We start from the raw sequence: 19,410 nt of genomic DNA, 5'->3' as shown, positions 1-19,410 counted from the left end.
ATCCTTAGAGTTACAAAAAAGAAATGTGTATTTTATCGATATAAATAGTAATTTTCAATTCTAAATCGTTGTCAATAATAAGATGGAATTGAGAAGAGGCAAATGAGATGGAAGAGAATGGGCGGGAAGTGTTGGATGAAATGCGGGACCAAATTAAAGAGAAAAATTAGGAGGAAAAAAGGGGGCACCCAAATGAACGTCGCATAGCCTCATTCAGATTTTAAATGATAAACATACAACACAGCCTTTGACTGTGACTTTCAATTACACTAAACTGTCATTTTTACTTTTTCCATTTTTCTCCCTCTGATGTGATACTACTTTTTCTTTTTGGGTTAAAAATATATATATATAAACATAGAACATGAAGTGTCTTTTCACATGATTTATTACCATTTTTTTTTTTTTTTTTTTTTTTTTTACTTTTTTTAGCTTTTTTCATGAAATTTATTAAAGAAATCTCTGAATGAAATAAATTAATATATGTGGGGGCCAATTTTTCTGGGTCTCCCCCCCCATTTGTGTAATCCAGTTTATGGTTCATGATGGATAACAATATTTCATGGCCTTAAATAGAACGATTAATTTTGCTGTTGTTATGGAATTCATATAATTGAAGCTATTTTGCATATATACATATATGTATAGTGTGGGATGCCACATGTCAGAAAGAAATTATATATACTTAGCATATTGAAAATTGAAGTAAGATATAAATATAGATAGTGACCATACTAATATTTCGATCTTGTATCACCATTTCAAATCATCTTAACTATTCAATTACGTTACCATATCAATATACCAATAAAACACCTAAGAGGATGCTAGCATGTGTTCAAAATGAGCCAAACAATCTATAGTCTAGTCTAACATATAGCTAGCTTTAAAATAAAGCTATTTAGATTTAGCCCATATGAATTAATATGGCAGTTCAATCAAATTGAACCAAAATTTTTTTTAGCCCTGATGAATCTAGCTTGTCCTGCAACCATCCAACCAATGTAACATTAAATTGTTGTCAAACTTAGGTGAGTCTAGTGCCTGGTTGCTCAATATATAGAAGTAATCAAGGTCAAGAAGTTACCTATTTTGAGTGAGTCCAAATACTTGGTAGTTCGACTTAATAGATGAGACGAAGCTATCTTGTTATGGCATATAGACTTGACAAGATATCCCATATCAAACATGAATTAGTTAGTCATTTTAGGGCAGCCTTAAGTTAAGTATGAAGTGACTTTTGGTAAACATTTCAAATTCTTTGTTTTTGTAAGTGTATGAACTCTTCAACATTTGGCATCTTCAAACCAATAATATTGCTGCCCTTTATGGCTGATGAGTGGCATTAGGAATAGAATTTGGATTCATAGTTGTTAAGAGTAATGATGAAAATGGACAGAAAAAAGGGAAATGGAAATTTCAGTTTTTGAGTTAAAGGGTAAGGCTCCCCTTTATGGCTGAGGCAAAGGCCAAATCCAAATAGCAGAGCCTTCTATTCTCTTTTTTATTCACCTTTTGACTCTGCATTCCATAATTCATTTACATTTACACACACATACATATATATATGCAAATTTCAATCAAATTCTTCCCCACAAACACAGAAAAAAAGCCTTCTGTCCCTCAAATCATATCTCTACTACTTTTCTACCTTTTTCCCTCTTTACTATTTAGTTTTTGGATATTTACTTTCTTGTTTTAGTCTTCAAAGTAACCCTTTTTTCTATTTAATAAAAAAATGTTAAACTATATAAAAAGGAAAATAACCAACCATGTATTTTCTCCTTTCTTTATAAAAATACTCATAAACTTTCAAATTTTCCAATATTACTCATTGACTTTCATAAACATTTCAAAATTACCTTGGAGTTAAAAATCCTTTAAGACTTAAAATGGTGTGATTAATGATCTAGTTAGAACGAAAATTTGGATCACTATACTATTTTAGGTCATTGTCAATTTGTATTATTTTAAGTCTTGATTTATGTTAGAAATTCTACTTTGATGTAATTTTTTGAAATGTTTACAAAAGTTTAAGGGTAATATTGTAATTTTAAAAAATATTTTTTAGAAAAAGGCTTAGAAAACCAAAGGTGTTTTAAAATTCCGTTAATTTTTATTTGAGTGTTAATAAGGGTAATTGGTTAAGTAACTTTCGTTCATGCATAATACTTTTTTTTTTGTGTTAGTAGTATAATTATATAAACAATTTGACACGTACCACTCACGTGTGATGAGGTCAATCTTGCAAAAGTCCTCTTCGACCATGCTCAATTTTAGTTAATACATATATATATATTTTAATTAATAGGATTCCTTTATTCCTTTATTTCTTTTTTTTTTTTTTAATTTTTTTTATCAAATGCTAATGGGGCATTTTAGACTTTGATACCATTCCAAACCCTCAAGAAAACCTCTAAACTATTTTCAGCCATTCCAACAAACTATTTATGAATGAGAGAGATATGAATCACATTAGTACTAAAAAAACTAACGCAAAGAATAGTATTGGAAAAACCTTCCTAATAGAGTCAGTAGTCATTCTCACTTATATACCCATGATCATCCTCTTGTCTAACTAATGTGGGACTTTGGTCACATTCCCAACACTTCTGAATAAGTAGAAAAATAACATTGAATTTAGAAAAAACCACGAATAAAAAAAAAATCCATTATGTAAAAAATTATTACAATCATAAAGAAATTTTTTTCATACCCCAATTGCGAAGAAAACACTATATCAAAGCATTTGTTTCACTCACCATTTTTGCTCACTCTAAAACTAGAGAATTTAAATAGAATTAATACACTAAAACTTAAAGTATTTCTATCTGACAAAATTTGAAACCAAAGACATAAACTCTTTTGATAGTGTTTAGATTTCATCACTTCCTTAAAACTTTTTTTATTGGAAATTGCGGTTCTAATATTTTGTCAAAGTTCAATAGATAGTACAAAATAAATAATAAAAATAAAACACCAAATAAAAATAACAAAATATTGAGTTGGAGCTTAAATCTAAATTATCTTAACAATTTAGATGTTTGAATATACAGATTCACACGTTAATGAACTCAAAATAAAAAATAAATAAAATAATAAAAAGTAGATAATAAAGAAAAAAAATTGAAGGTAGAAATAGTGTCTATAGGCTTAATTTTTAAAAGCGAAATAGTTATCAAACGGGATCTAATCCTCGTGTTGATTATGTTTACGATTATTATTTTTAGGAACATATATAGTTTTTAATATATTATAATGTCATAATTATGTAACACACAAAATTGGTATAAATGATCTGAAAAATATCACATGGATGACATTTTCACAAAACCACTCTATAAGTTGGTAGCATTGTGACAATGCTTTCTGTTTTAATTTAATGCAATTAAAAAAGCCCAGACTACAATAATGCTCTACATAATAGAGGGGCCCATTACCTGATTAGGCCCAATTTTGTACAAACTTGTAAGCAAATATGAAGTACATTTAAGACTTGAAACCTTGCACTTTTACCCCCTCAAATTCTTGTTATTACAACTTACAAGGGTAAACACATGTATTTTGTTCTTAGAATTTTAGCTTATTTTCTATTTAGAGCTCTAGATATTTGAATTGGTTTAAAATATCATTTTGGTCTCTATAATTTAAAACTCATTCAATTTTAGTCTATTTATAAAGTATATGGACAAAAATTGAATAAATTTCAATATACAGAAATATAAAATAATATTTAACCTAATTTTTATTTGGTCCTTGACATTTAAAAGTGATTTATTTGATTCAAAAAATTTGAATAATATTTAAAATAAATTATTTGTTTTTAAATAATGGTGATGTGACAAATTAACATATGCAAACACTTTGTTATTATGTGTTTTTAAATAAGTTGAATTCCATTTTCCATTTCATTTTTTATACCTAGGCATCAAAATTAGAAAGAAATTTCAAACGTCAACAACTATAAATCAAATTCAAGCCTTGGGATCAAACATGACACTTCTAAAATTTCAAAAGACCCGATTACACCTATATTCAACTTTTAAAAGATCAAAAGTTGAAAACTATTAATTTAATTCAATTAGTTAAGACATATATAAATTAAAAAAAAAACTAGAATTAATCTTATCATTCTTAATTGAAAGTTAATTATTTAATCGAAACATTCTTAGAAAACGTGATATAATTTAGAGTAATTATTTTAAACGAAAAAATTATTAAAGATATTTTTAAATATAGAAAAATATCATTTAGATCTAACAACAACAAGCTCAAAATATCAAAATTGGATTAGAAGTTATCTAAATTGAAAAAAAAACTATATCTACATTAATCAATTTTAGTATAAGAAAATAAAAGAAAAATATAAAAATATTATATTCAACAAACAAACAAAAAAAGAAAAATAACCCTCACGCTTATTAATGCATTTCTATCATCTAATTGGACAAAATTTTCTTTCACGTGATATAAATGTTGTTTTTTAACCTCAAATTTTAAAGGAAAAAAATACTTTATTGTTATTATTATCATTTATTTAAATATAAAATAGTTTAAGAAGCAATAATGAGGGGTAAACCCTATCCTAACAAGAAAAATGTGATTAAATGTTATTAAAACAAAATATTATAGGAAAATCAGCAAAATATACATAATCAATCTCCTCTTTTCATTTATGATAATACAATATTATGAAATAAAAAGAAGAAGAAAAAAATGCAATCCCTCCCTAAACAAGATTTAGTTCACATGACTTAGAAGACACACTTCAATCATATCCCAAATACATGTAACAATTAATACATTGCATATTCCCCCAACCCTCTATCTTTATTTATTTATTTAATCAATAATTGAATTTATCCCTTTTTTCCCAAAAAAAAAAAAAAAAAAAAAAAAAACAACAACAACAACTTTCTTCTCTCTCAAGATTTTTTAAATTATTTTTTTCCATCCATAATTGAAATTTCAGTTCTTGGGTCTAACACGGAAATTATAATTTATTTTTAAAAAACAAAGAATATATAAAATAGTCAAATTTCAAACATTTTTCTCTTTGTCTACGCGTTAAGTCAAAAGTGAAGGAAAAAAATAATAAATTTAATCGAGTGAAAATAGGATAAGGGAGATGGTGGGTTTGGTTTTAGTTATCTTCCACACATTCCCATTTAATTTACTACCGACATCTTTTACTTTCTTTCCCTTTTTTTTAATTATTATTTTAATTCATCAGAAGATCAAATTTGATTAGATCTTGTGATCATTATATGTGTATATTTATATAATAATGTTATTCTAGCTATACATATATGAGTCAATCCATATTTCAAAAACCTTATGATTGCACCTAAATTCAATTTTTCATTCCAAGTAATTTAGATTTTTTGTATACAAAAGCAACGAATATCCTATTTGAAGAGAGTGAGTACATATCAATTATTGCTAAATTAAACTCACCTTGGTTTTACTCATATTTGTGTATTTTAATTGTACAATAACAAAATGGTAATGTTTCAATAGGTATATAGCTTTAAAGAAAAACTTACATGTGAGTATCTAAAAAGATTTTAAAAAAAACACGAGGTTAAAATATTTCAAGTTTAGTCTTTAGAATTTTGAGATTTCTGTCATTTAGTTTATGAACTTTTAAAATATCTAAGAAGTCTCTCAAATTTCAATTTTGTATTCAATAGGTCTTTAAAAATTTTGAACTTCTTAAAACTTAATTGTAATGTCTATTAGATATAAATTGGAACTTTATAATTAATGAAGCTTTAAACGTAATTTTGCATCTAGTAAATAGGTAAATCTTTAAAATATCAAAGTTAAGAAATTAAATATGTGATTTTGAAAATACATGTACCAAATAGACATAAACCTCAATATCTAGGGCCAACATAAATTAACATTAGAGGGAAGGCTATAAAGTGGTATCTCTTAAATTTGATTGACCTATATATTAATGTAAACTTACAAAACTTATTTGATGTACGATACATTAGCTTTTACAAACCATAAACTCGAATTGTATACATATATAAAAAAAGAGGAATTACGACCTTATACTTGGAAGCAACCTAGGTTGTAACCAGTTATGATGCATCCCCTGTTACACCCAATTAAAAATTGATACCTTTTATTATTTATTTATTTTCCTTAAAAAAAGTGATTATTTTATTTTATTTTGTATATGTATAAGAAATGGGAGTATGATACTTAGGTGCCGCGTAGGTATTGCTCATAATTTTATTAATGAATTTTGGTTAGACAATATTTGAATAAGATAAGATATGATTGTAGTGAATTGTATAGTGAAATGGATGAAAGGGAAGTGGTTGGATTTGATTAGTTAATGTGGTTTGAAGTTAACATTCTTCTCATGATCAAGAAAATGAAGATATTGGATTGTGAAGAGTCAAACATTAAGTTTGAAAATGGTAAGAAAATGAACGAATGGTAATAAACCAAAATGGAGAAAAAGGAAATTGAATAAATGGTGTTTACATATAAAGGGTTAGGTATTAATGTCTGGTCAATTGGTTGCCAATGTTGATCGTTGAATTTTATACCACTCGCGTCCTTTTCACGCCCAACTCTACGTACCTTTGACTTCCAATTCCTTCCCAACTTTACTTCTAATTTTTCCACAACCTTTTTTTTTTTTTTCTTTTAACCTTTAACAAGTATTGGAAATAAATATATTGTCCCACTTTTACTACAACTGAAGAAAATTTCATGGTAAATTCTTAGGTATAATTTATCCAGAAAAACCTCCCACTCCTATGCATCATTGAAAAAGTGCTCAAATATCATTTTGGTTCATTTACTTTGAATTTTGTTTAATTTTAGTTTATGTGTTTTCAAATGTTTAATACAGTATATGTATATGTTTTCAAAATTTATAGTGAAAATCCTTATAAAAAATGAAAAGTAAGGAAAAGAATCCATAATAAACTAGTAGTAGAGGCTAAATTTAAGAGTTATTGAAAGTATAATGACTAATTGGACATTTGAAAGTATAGGGACTAAAATCGAACCAATTTCAATGTATATAGACCAAAATTATATTTCAATCCAAAAAAAATTATAAGAAAGTAATAAAATTCGAATCACGAGAATGTAATATAGAAAAACTCCAACTGGAGAATTAGAGTTAGTATTCCAAGTTCAAAGGGCTTCAAATTAGGATGATTTGAAACCAAAGTTATAAGTTGCTTTTATAATGCTTAGAGACCTTTATTTTCTTGAACCTTTCTAATGTGGGACAACCTTGCTTCTAATATTTTTGTTAAAATCTATCAAAATCAATAGCAAAAAAAAAAAAAAAAAAAGTATTTGATATTTGAAATAAATTGTAATGTTTATGTTCACATTCGAATAGAGGAATCTTGAGGATAAGTATGGTTAAGAATTGCTTAAAAATTTGATAGTTACTACTTATATTAATAAGGAGTATCTTCATTTTCGATGGCTCAACCATAGGAACTCTAAAATTAAGTGTGTTTAGCTTGAAGTAATCATAAGTTATGTGATCTCTTGAGAATTTTTCTAGAAAGCAATGGATTAAGGATCCATGTTGATTTATGGAGATAGTCTATACTCTTAGAAGTAGTTCAAAACAAGTAATTAGAAAGACCTATTCTCGAGTCGTAGAGGACTATCAAGACCATCAAATATCAAATTCGGATTCCAAATTTTGAATATGAGGCATTACATAAATAATATTATATATACCATGAGATAAAAATATAAAGGCATTTGTAAGTTGGATCTACAAAGTGTTATAGGAAGTGCAAAATTTTACGTTTTTATATGATATTCTTTAATATAAGAAAAAATCAAGAGGAAAAAATTGTCTTCCTTTCTTCTTCACTCTGCCCTAATCCTCCTCCTAATAATAATAATAAAAAAAAATAATAAAAAAAGAAAGTAGGTTTCATTTTCGAAAAAATACAATATTTGTAGATTAGTAAATTCCATCGCCTTGTTTGGAAAGAATGCATTGCTATAATGAAGATAAAAGGGTATCATTTTTAAGTAATGGTTAAGAAAAGTCTTCGTTCAAATTACTTAGCTAATATCATACTTCAAGGAGAAGCATTTTTCTTTTTAAAATGCTGCACATCAAATCTTTTCCATTGATGTGGTCTTAGGAAAAAAAAAAAAGGAATTTTCAAATAAAGAATATCACATTAAAACACAAAGGAGAGTAGTTTTGAAAAAAAATAAAATATGGACTTAGTTAATGAATTATATTTAAATTGTCTAGAGAATTGTAATTCCATATAGTTGAACCAAACTATTTGACACGATAGTTTACTATTTTAAATGTGTATATACATAACTTTTATTCAACTTTCAATTGAAGTGATTTTAAATTGTTGAGTCATATACGTGTCTTTTTTTAATTATTTTTTTTATTAAAAAAAATACTACTTTAAGAGATTATATATATATAAAAAAAAAACTTTTCTTTTCCTTTTGTTTTATTTGCTCTACTTTAAACAAATGGAAATGAAATGATAACAAAAAGAAGAATAAGTCGATGGAAAATTTGAATTGCATATATAATAAAAACACTCGTGTTGGGTTTAAAAAACTTTCACTTTTTGATTGAAAAGAAAAAACCATATATTAATTCCATTAGTCATGCATGGTGGTGTTGAAGGCTTCATAATTGCAAGTGAAGGATCATCATAATGAAAATGAAAAAGAAAAAGGGCAAACATTTGAAAAATGTCTCAAAAACCAGAAAGAGAGTTGCATTTTATATTCACCCCTTTAATTTACCTTTTTGTTTTTGAAAGAATAGAGAGAAAGGGAGAAAAAAACAGTGGAAAAAAGAAAACTTTATTGGTTGAGTGACATAAAATTGAAGGGAAATGAACAAAGTGTTCCCTTGGAAGATAGAAATTATATGCTTTTCCCTATAAGGATGAAGATGCTTTCGGTGCCATCATTCTTCTGTTTGCCTTCAAACTTGTAATGATTCTTCACACACATAATAATATCATCCCTTCAAAACACACACACACACACACATCTTTTCATTCCCACTACCTCTTTATCTTTTTCTTCTTTTGATTTTTTGTGTGATTTCACACGTCCACTTGCCCATTATACTTGTAATTAAACACATCATTATGAAAATTTGGTGTTTGAATGTGTGATTTTTAGTTTAAATCTTTCGCTCTCTTATCTGTGCTTCCAATGATCAAATACGAGAATCTAAATCTAAGTTATTGTATATACATTTAACGATCTTGATTCTAGAGTTTAGAGGGATGCACCATATGCAAATCCTATAATTTTACTGATGATACTTCAATAATCTACAACTTGGTATTTCTCTATAATAATAAATTGTTCTCTTCTTCTATCTGTGGATGTAACTAATACATTGTTAGTGACTCGTGTAAATATTTGTGTCAATTTCTCTATTGTTTACGTTTTCTTACTTTCTTTGATGGTTGATTTCATAACATTTTCATTTTGTATATGCATGACTACAAGATTTCTTCTCGATGAATAAAAGGGTTAGAAGAATCCCTAAATGCATCAATAGTGCCTATGAAAGGAAAATGCATCTGAATCAACATCGTCCTAGAGACGTTGGGAGAAACTTTCCCCTAATGCTAGCCAATTGCGTCGGTAGAAGTTAGGATATGAGGACGTAGAGATGATTGCATCAGCAAAAATGTTGTCAGAAGACTAAGCAAATATGTGTATATAAGAGAAAAGAGATGAGTGTTAGAGTGGTACCTATGAATTAAAAAGTAATTGGAAGTTTTAGGCTTTATATTCGAGTTAGAAATATAGCTCGAGTTTTGTAGACTTAAAATAGAGAGAGTAAAGAAAGTTTTTCACACGTACATTTCAAAATAGTTATTATAGCTCTTTTTTTATTATTATTATTTTGAATTAAGAAGGGGGAATAATATATAATTGCTTTAGATGCACATTAGATGGTTTAAATTACGCGTTATATTTTCACACATGCATAAGGACATCTACATGCCCCTTATAAAGAGTTTTGGTGAGGAATGATTTTCAATGGTTGATGGTAATTTAATAAAGATCATAAAGGATAGACCTATTCAAATGTTGACCCAAAAATCCACGTTGTAAGGATGAGGGAGAATACGATAATTACGCTGAGCTCATTTTGGTGGGGCTTTTCTAAAATCTTTTACCATTTCCTAAGGTGTAAGTTTGTGATTCTATAGTGCGATTCTTCTTGAGATGAGGTCATGACTCTTGGTGGACCTTCAAACGTATAATCACCTCTCATTTAAGAAGTACACATGCTCATTGGAATATTAAACTTATGCCTTCAATAACATGATTTTATGCTAATTATGCTCTTATCAAACATGGGACTAATTAAGTTGATAATGTTTGATTTTGTTAATTAATTTTAGTGAACACTTTCTTTGTTTCAAGATAATTAAGTTGCTCATGCATGCCTTTCTTGAATATGATATATATTTCACTACTTGAAGTATGTATTTTAATGAAATTAGATTAAAACAAAAAACAAAAGGTACCCAAATTAAAAACTAAAGAAATATATGTATCCTAATAACACATGAAGATGCACATATATGATTTACCCACTTCATTATATTTATTTATTATTTCTTCAAATTTCTCCAATAATTAGGTTTTAGAAACCAACCTCTCCCACCCAACCATCTACCAATGGCCTATCAATAATATGTTGAAGAAAAACTACCCTGCCCCAATGTGAAAAAGTAATATATATAAATATATATAATTCTGTCAACTCACTGAATAAATCACAATTATTTTGTAAAGAAAAAATTGTTGGTAATTTGCTAGTTTCATATGTCAAACGTATTTTTTTTTGGTTAAATACTATTTTTATCCCTATATAATTTTTTTTAAAATTTTAATCTATATACTTTCAAAATGTTCATTTGAGTCCTTATACATTTAGTTTTAGTTCAATTTTGTCTCTATATTTTCAAAATGTTGATTTCGATTATTGTACTTTCAACTTTGGTTTATTCTGTGATCATTTTGTTTCCTTAAAAATGAAATAGAAATAAAAATGAAAGGACTAAAATATCACTTTTTAAAAGTAAAATATCAAAATATCAAAGTAAAATATCAGTATGAAAACCAAAATGAACTAAAGTTGAAAGTATAGGGATCAAAATGAATGTTTTGAAAGTATGAATACCAAAATAAATTAAAATAAAAAATACAGAAACTAAGTAGTATTTAAATCTATTTTTTGTACCATTTTTTTATTTTGTAAAAAAAAGAATCGTACATAATGAAGTGTTTTTCTTTGGTGAAAATAGAACATAAAAATTACACATTCCTTTAGTTTATTATATGTATTTACATTTGATACTTTAAAAATTTTCTAATAAGTTTAAATTTTCAATGTTTATCTAGTCTTTATACTATAAATTCAAATTTGAGTAAAATAAATTTAGTGTTAAATCCATTAAATTTTTATTAGACACCATTAAAAATGCAAATACTTACTAGAAACTTAACTAAACAAACACAAATCTCGAGAGTTTAAATAAAGAGTTTTGATACAAATACAATTATGAAATTTTAAAAAACTAAATTTATATTTAGTTTAAAATAAAACAATAATAAATTAACAAAAGAAAGATAAAACACCCAACAAATATGGTTGAAATTGAATACATTCATTGAATGGAACTGTCCGAATACCAAGACAGTATTTTATTTTTAAAAAGAAAATTAAAAAGAAAGAAAAGAAAGAAAGAAAGAAAGAAAAGGAAAAAAAAAAAAAAAAAAGGAAAAAAAAAAAAAAAAAAGGAAAAAAAAAAAAAAAAAAGAAGAAGAAAGAAAAGAACCTTTGAATCCCAATCCAATAGCTGTTTGGTCAAAACTCCATCCCTTTTTTTTTCTCTAGACATTGGCTTTAAGCAAATAAAGACAAGCTTCCGTAAATAAATACAGAATTCTCCTACTCCCTTATTTAATTTAAATTATAAAACTCAATTATTATTATTATTGTTAATTTTTTTTTTAAAAAATAAAGTTGAATTATTTTCTTTATTAAAGAAAAGAGAGGTTGGAGAAGAGGGAGACAGAAGTGGAAGAGGGGTGGAATTTATTTAATTAACTAATAATTATAATTAGTTTTTTTAAAGAAAAGAAGAAGAAGAAGAAGAAGAAGAAAAGAAAAGAAATGATATTTATTTAATTTATAGGCCGTGAGATTAAAGTAAAGAAAAAGGGAAAATGAGGTAATCGGACCGACCAACAGAACCTTACGGTGGTCCCCGCCGTATACAATCGGGCAGAAAAACCTCCTCCTTGCTGGGTGGTCCCCCCACCTCCGATCCCACGTGTACCCCATCTTCTTCTTCAATCTCCTCCGTTCATTTTAACGGTCCTGATTCAACCATAAACCATTTCAAATTAAAATACATCCACTTCATTGACCATGGACCAAACTCTCTTCTCCGACTTCCTACTCGAATATTTATTTCGTTATTTATTTATTTAAAAAATGAAAAAGAATTTTTTTGTTTTAAAAAATAAAAAAGCTGACGTCACAGTACCTTTGACTCTTTCTCTCTCTTCCTTTAAACTCAAACCCACCTCTGTCCTAACGTCTGCGACTCACTCTCTTCTTTCTCTCTCTCTCCCTCGTCCGACGATTTTTTTCTCTTTCAGATTCTTCTCTCCGGCGGTGGTGGCGGCGGTGGTGGGGGAAGCGGTGGTTAGTTTGACGGAAGATGGTGAGAGATGACTTATGTATTACAATTCCGAACGATTTCAGGTGTCCGATCTCGCTAGACGTCATGAAATCCCCTGTAAGTTTATGTACCGGAGTGACTTACGATCGTTCCAGTATCCAGAAATGGCTTGATAATGGAAACAACACTTGTCCGGCCACCATGCAGGTTCTTCAAACCAAGGAATTCGTCCCCAACCACAATCTCCACCGCCTCATTCAGATTTGGTCCGATTCCCTTCGCCAACGCCTCCACTCCCCTGTTTCCGACTCTTCTCTCTCCTCCGATCAAGTTCTCCGTCTTGTCAACCGTATGGAGGACGATCAATCACGCGCTGATACTCTTCCACGGCTGGTCTCTTTCGCTTCCGAGTCGGTGGAGAATCGGAGGCTTCTCTGTGGAATTGACGGCCTCGTGTCGGTACTTGTCGATCTTCTTGGCAATGTCGATGGCGGTGTTTTGGTTGAGCAAACGGTGAGGTTGTTGCATTTGATTCGGAGTGAGATAGAGGATAAGGAACGGTTTGTGAAGACGATGTTGAAGAGCGATCGTAATTGTATTTCATCTCTGCTTCTGATTTTGCGGAAAGCAACCGTCGAATTAAAAATCTGTTCCGCTAATCTGTTGGAATATCTCGCAATCGATGCCGAAGCGAAGATCGTAATCGCGGAAACGGATGGATTGATGCAAGAATTACTGAAATTAATCAATTCTGAGAACGATACAACCCTAATCGAATCCGTTCTATCATGCTTAATTTCAATTTCAATGCCAAAACGGATCAAAATCAAATTAGTTCAACTCGGAGTGATAAAATCGGTAACGAAGCTTCTCTCGGAATCGAACTCGAGTTCAAGCATTTCGATGACGGAGAAGGTTCTGAAAGTACTGGAAACGGCGTCAACGGTGAGAGAAGGAAGAACAGAGATCGGAGAGGACTCAGTATGCGTAGCGGCGATAGTACAGAAGGTGCTGAAGGTATCGAATACGGCGACGGAGCATGCGGTGACGACGCTGTGGAGCGTTTGTTATCTGTTCAGAGACGAGAAGGCGGGGGAGGCGTTGACGAAGGCGAACGGATTGACGAAGATTTTGCTGTTAATGCAGAGCAATTGTTCGGCGCCGGTGCGGCAGATGGCGAGAGATTTGTTGAAGATTTTTCGGATCAATTCAAAATCGTGCCTATCGAGTTACGATACAAAAACTACGCATATCATGCCCTGTTAAAACCGATTTGCTTTGTTCATCTTCATCATCATCATCTTCTTCTTCCATTCCCAACCATTTCGATTTCTCTCTGTAAGTTATTATGGAGATCTCTGGGGAGAGATTTTACTCTTTTTCTGTTCTGTAAATCAAAGAAATTTTGTCAGTGAATACAAACAAAATGATTCCATTTTCAACTTCCCTTCTGTCCTTGCATTTTCGTGTAAGCCTCGTCGGAGTTAGTTCATTTTTTGGGCGTTTATTATTATCATTATTATCATTATTATCATTATTATTATTATTATTATTTCAATAACCAAAAAATATTAAATTAGGTAAAAATACAATTTTGGCGATGGTTCATTTTAGTTGTCCTTCAAAATTTAAAATGTCTAATTTTCGTTGCTTTAAGTAATAATAATATATTTTTTATACAAGGAAATACAACGTTACACATGTTTCCAAATTTTAAATTTATATGGAAAATGTTAATAGATAATGGAAGTTTTTTCTTTTTGAAAAACATCACCAACAAAATAGTAAATAGCAAGGACTAAATGTCAGATATTAAAATTGGACATTTAAAAATATATGAACTAGAATTAGAAAAAATTTGACTATTAAATTACAAATTTGGTCATGATCTTTTAAATATAAATTTAAATTTTGTGTCTAGTTAAATTCTAAATTTTCTATTTGCGTTAAACTTATGTCTAGAATTTTAATAGGTTTTAGGAAATTTTCAAATAATTGTAAAAATTCAAAGAGGGAAAAAAAAAGTTTGAAGTTTCAAAAGTTTAACAAAATAATAATAATAATAATAACAAACGAACACAATTCACTTCTAAATTATGCTAATGTTAGTGTATAATAGTAAATATTAATTACTTTTTGTAACAAAAATGAACATAGCTCAATTGATATAATGTTTGTACTATTTTTTTTAATTGTTTTTTGTACTTAAAAATCTTCTCTAGGGTACCTAAGAAGTTAAATAGTCATTTCCCTCATGTAAGGAGTTGTCGTATGATGATTGAGAGAGTTATTACCTCTGTGAGGAGCTAGTCTGTTAGGGATTTGTCTTATGTTGGTTAGTTACATCTTATTTAGTATGTTGTTCAAAGTTTTCAAGTTTATTGGCTAGTATGTTTGTTTTGCCTGCTAAAATTATCCAAGATTTTGATCGTTTGCTTCACTCTTTTCTATGGAGTGGGATAGTAAATAGTGTTAAAGGATGCAAAGGTTGCTTGGGTATGATCCTTGGTTAGAAAGGGACTTCATCCTTCAACAATTTAGTAATATCGTTATCCTGGATGCTGGTAGCTCTCTTCATGCTAAGGTGAGTGATTTCCTTTATCCTGATGGAACTTGGGACTGACCTTCTTCATCTACGGATCTACTAGACCTTTTTGTGCAAGTTCATGGCTCCCTTGTTGTTCTGGTGTTTTCTTAGTCGCTAGTGCTTATAAGTCATTTGGTCCTAGGCATCATGTGGTGCCTTGAGCTAACTTCCTTTGGTTTACGGAGAATATTCCTAGACATGTGCTTTCATTTCCTGGCTTGCTATTCGAAATAGATTGCAGACATATGACCATGTTAACTGGTGGTGTGTTGATATCCCTACTGTCCGTGTTTTGTGTACTAACAGTGTTGAGTCTATGAACCATTTATTTTTTGAGTGTCCTTTTAGTCAAACTATCTTGAGGGATTTGCTTCCGTGGGTTTAGTGTTCCCATAGGATATTATACCCGATAGTTTATTGACATTATTTGTATTTTATAAGCCTATTTTAAACTCAGAATTTATGTAGATTAATTGATCTACTAGATATACATAGTTTATGTCTATTAAAATTCTAAATTTGCATTTTATGTTAAATAGATTTAAAGTTTTAAGAAAATTTCAAATAATTTTAAAAATTAAAACATCAATTCAAGTTCCATCTCAAAAGTTTAGTAACTAAACTTATAATTTAACTAAAAATAAACCAACACAATTATGTTAATGTTAGTATATAACGGTAAATACTAATTACTTGTTTGTACTTAAAAATCATTCTCAGGTACCTAAGAAGTTAATTAGTGTATTCTCCTAAGTTTTTTTTTTTTTTTTTTTCTCTCTAAAAGGAAATTTATTAAGCCTCTAAGTTTGGTCTAAAGATTAAAATATGGATAATAAACTTGACGGAACAATATGCGTTTGAAGAAATTTTTGAAAGTATATATATTTTAATATTTTATTGATTTTGTGTGTCAAATTTATATTCTGATTTAATTTAGATAAGTATGGGGATAAAAAGTAGTTTTTTAATTATAAAAAATAATAATTAAGAGTTTTGTTGGAAACATAACGTAAAAAAGAAAATAAGTGAATAGAAAACTAAAAATTGAAAGATTTGGTCAATATATAGTTGCATATGCCCTTCCAATCATCAAACCTCCGCTCCCCCGCACAAGCGTTATTTAATTACTTAAAACATGTATAATCGTTTAAATTTCCATACCTCTAATGGTGTGATTATATGTTTTCTTTTTCTATTTAAGCTCAATAATCGTGAAATTCCAAAAATTTGAACAAATGATATTTTCAAAGTTATAATATATATATATTTACTTTTTCTAGAACAAAAACCGATAAAATATAAGATTATAGTAGTAAGAAAGGAAGACTACTGTTCCTCCAAAGTCTTGGTTGTTAGCGAGTGTGCCGACACATTATGATATCTATGTATATAAGAGAAGAGATAAGTTCCATATCAACATCCCAAAAAAATATCTATAACGACATTATTTAGTAGGTTGATCACTTCTAAACAATCTGATTCAACTAAGAAATTCGAGTTAAGGATTGTTGAGATGCTCTCCAACCCAAAGATAAATCACCATTGTTTTAAGAATTTTAATCTCATAGTATTTAGGAATGAACTTTGTCCAACAATGATATTTTTAATATTTTAAACAAATGATTTATGACTTTATATCAAGGTTTTTAAGTTTTTATCATTGTATCTATTTATTTTTAATTTAAAAACTTCAATTTCTCATCAGTTATTCTGGTTGATTTTGTAATTTAAATGTTAACGTGGTAGGTTAACGATTGTACCCAGCAAGTTCATTTCGTGTAGATTCCAAGTGTATGATGGAATATTTATTTAAGTAAAATAATTTGGAATAGAGAAATTCAAACCTCTCACATTTTGATCAAGATCAATATATATCTTATATAAGTTGAATTACACCGAAGTTGACTATTTAAATACACAAATAACATTAAAGAATTAAACTTATACTTTAATAAATATATATTTTAAAACGTTTATACATGTTTTAAAAATAATTATATTTTTCCAACTCTTCTTTTTCTATCTGTTCAACACTACTTTAATATTAAAAGCTGTAAGTGAAATTTTAAATTTAATTTTGATAGTGATGAGAAAAAATGAGATTAAATAAATTATATTTTTTTAAAAAATTATTAAAATTAATTATAAAAAAATAATAACGCTAAAGAAGAAAAATGAGTATCTAGAGAAAAATTAAGGTTGAAAGTGTAAACCGGATAAAATTGAAACAAAATTCAAGTTTAAGAGTAAAATTGTAATATCTTGAAATCTAGAGAGTAAATTGAAACCAAACTCAAAACTTAAGAACTAAAGCCCGTTTGGTAACCATTTCGTTTTTTGTGTTTGATTTTTGAAAACTAAGCCTATTTTCTCTCCATTTCTTACAGTGATTTGCATTTTTCTTGAGTACAATTTTTGAATTCTTAGTCCAATTTCAAAAACAAAAACAAGTTTTTAAAAGTTAATTTTTTTAGTTTTCAAAACTTGGCTTTGTTAAAACCATTTGTAAAAAGTAGATGATAAATAAAGAAATTTAAAGGTGGAAGTAATGTCTATAAACTTAATTTTAAAAAACAAAAAACCAAATGGTTACAAAACGTGTGTGTAATATTTTGAAACTTGAGACCAAATGTAAACTAAACGCATAATCTAAGGACTAAAAAAGTAATTTTTCTTTAAAAGTATATATCTTCGATCAAGATGTTAGATGTTTTATTAAGACACGTATTTCGACCCAGAGATCATTTGGATATTTCTCATCAGATATTTAAAAAAAAAATTGAAGAAGAGAGGGTTCTCTCTCTCCAAATCTAATGAAAATGGTTTTCTCCCTCTCAAATCAATAGAAAATTATGCTCTCCAACATGAAGAAAGAGACAATGACATAGGAGATGCCTACACATGTCAATGCTATGTATATATAATCCAAGAAATAACATACAAACATTTATCAAAACAAAACAAATCAAATCAAACTGTTTTTTTTCCCTGTTTCCCAATTATGTAATTGTTTTAGGGTTCTCCCTTATTTCTATCCTTAATATATAATTAAGTTATATTTGACTCCCACCATTTGAAATAGATGTGAACATAACATCGTTAATTAAATATGCATTTGTTTTAATATTTTCCCTTAATTCTATCCTTAACATGTAATTAAGTTATATTTGACCATCACCATAAATAGATATAAACATAGCATTGTTAATTTGTATAGAGAAGTTTCTCGAAAAAAAAATAATTAAAAATACTTATCATCATAACTCTTTAGTTTTTTTTTTTTAAATAATCAAATTTTAAAATCAACTTTAAAAAAAAAAAAAAAAAAAGCAATTGGTTGAGAGAAAGTTACATATGTATGTCCACTTGAAAATGGTGGGTGTGTAAAGAAACATAGTTGAGTGTGATAGGAGCTTCTCACTCTCTTGAATGCAACATTTTCCCCTCCTCACCATTTTTTTCTCTTTAAAAGAAAAAACACCTTTAATTTTTTTTCTTTATAAATGGTGTGATATTGCTTTCTTTTTATTTTCTTTATAATAAATATTTTTCTTCTATTTGTTTTCTCCCTTTTCAAATTAGATATTGTTAGCAACCTATGTGGCCATATATTAATGTCTTAAATATACTTTTAGTGACCAAACTTTAGCTTAGAAAAAATATCTACCAATGATGAAGGAAAAACTAGAAGGAAAAAAAAAAAAAAAATTATTTTTAAGGACTATTTTCAAATATAGTAAACGGTTGAAAAATACTTTTAAATACAATAAAATTTCTATAAACAATTATTGCTGTCAGTTAATAGACAATATCATTTTGCTATATTCGAAAAAAATTCTAGTAGTTTTGTCATTTAAAACCATTATCTTTTTTTAAAGTATTTTTTGGGTTAGATTTCATTTGAGAATTTGGTTGAATAGTAGCTACCATGTTTTTGAATAAAGTAAAAAATTCAATCTTAAAATGAAAATGAGTTTAGTATTTTTTTTTTCTCCATTATCCCATGGTATAGGGAGTCCAATCAAGCATCCAATTGAGAATGATAGGGATCAAACCAAACAAAATTTCTGCCTAAAATAGATTTTGAGTATTGTGGTGTGATGCAAT

The 19,410-nt window shown here is 28.3% G+C and overlaps 1 protein-coding gene across 1 annotated transcript; it reads left to right on the top strand.

Annotated features, from left to right (window-relative positions):
* Nucleotides 1–12,608: 12,608 nt before the first annotated feature.
* On the top strand, nt 12,609–14,162 carry LOC120074634 (U-box domain-containing protein 27). The gene has a single exon (XM_039027814.1). It carries the CDS (start codon nt 12,756–12,758, stop codon nt 13,980–13,982), a length of 1,227 nt encoding a protein of 408 aa, XP_038883742.1. The 5' UTR covers nt 12,609–12,755; the 3' UTR covers nt 13,983–14,162.
* Nucleotides 14,163–19,410: the final 5,248 nt, after the last annotated feature.

The sequence above is a fragment of the Benincasa hispida genome, chromosome 3 (assembly GCF_009727055.1).
Source record: "Benincasa hispida cultivar B227 chromosome 3, ASM972705v1, whole genome shotgun sequence".
Lineage (NCBI taxonomy): Eukaryota > Viridiplantae > Streptophyta > Magnoliopsida > Cucurbitales > Cucurbitaceae > Benincasa > Benincasa hispida.
Note: the sequence above shows the minus strand (reverse complement) of the source record. Positions and strands in the feature narration are given on the sequence as shown.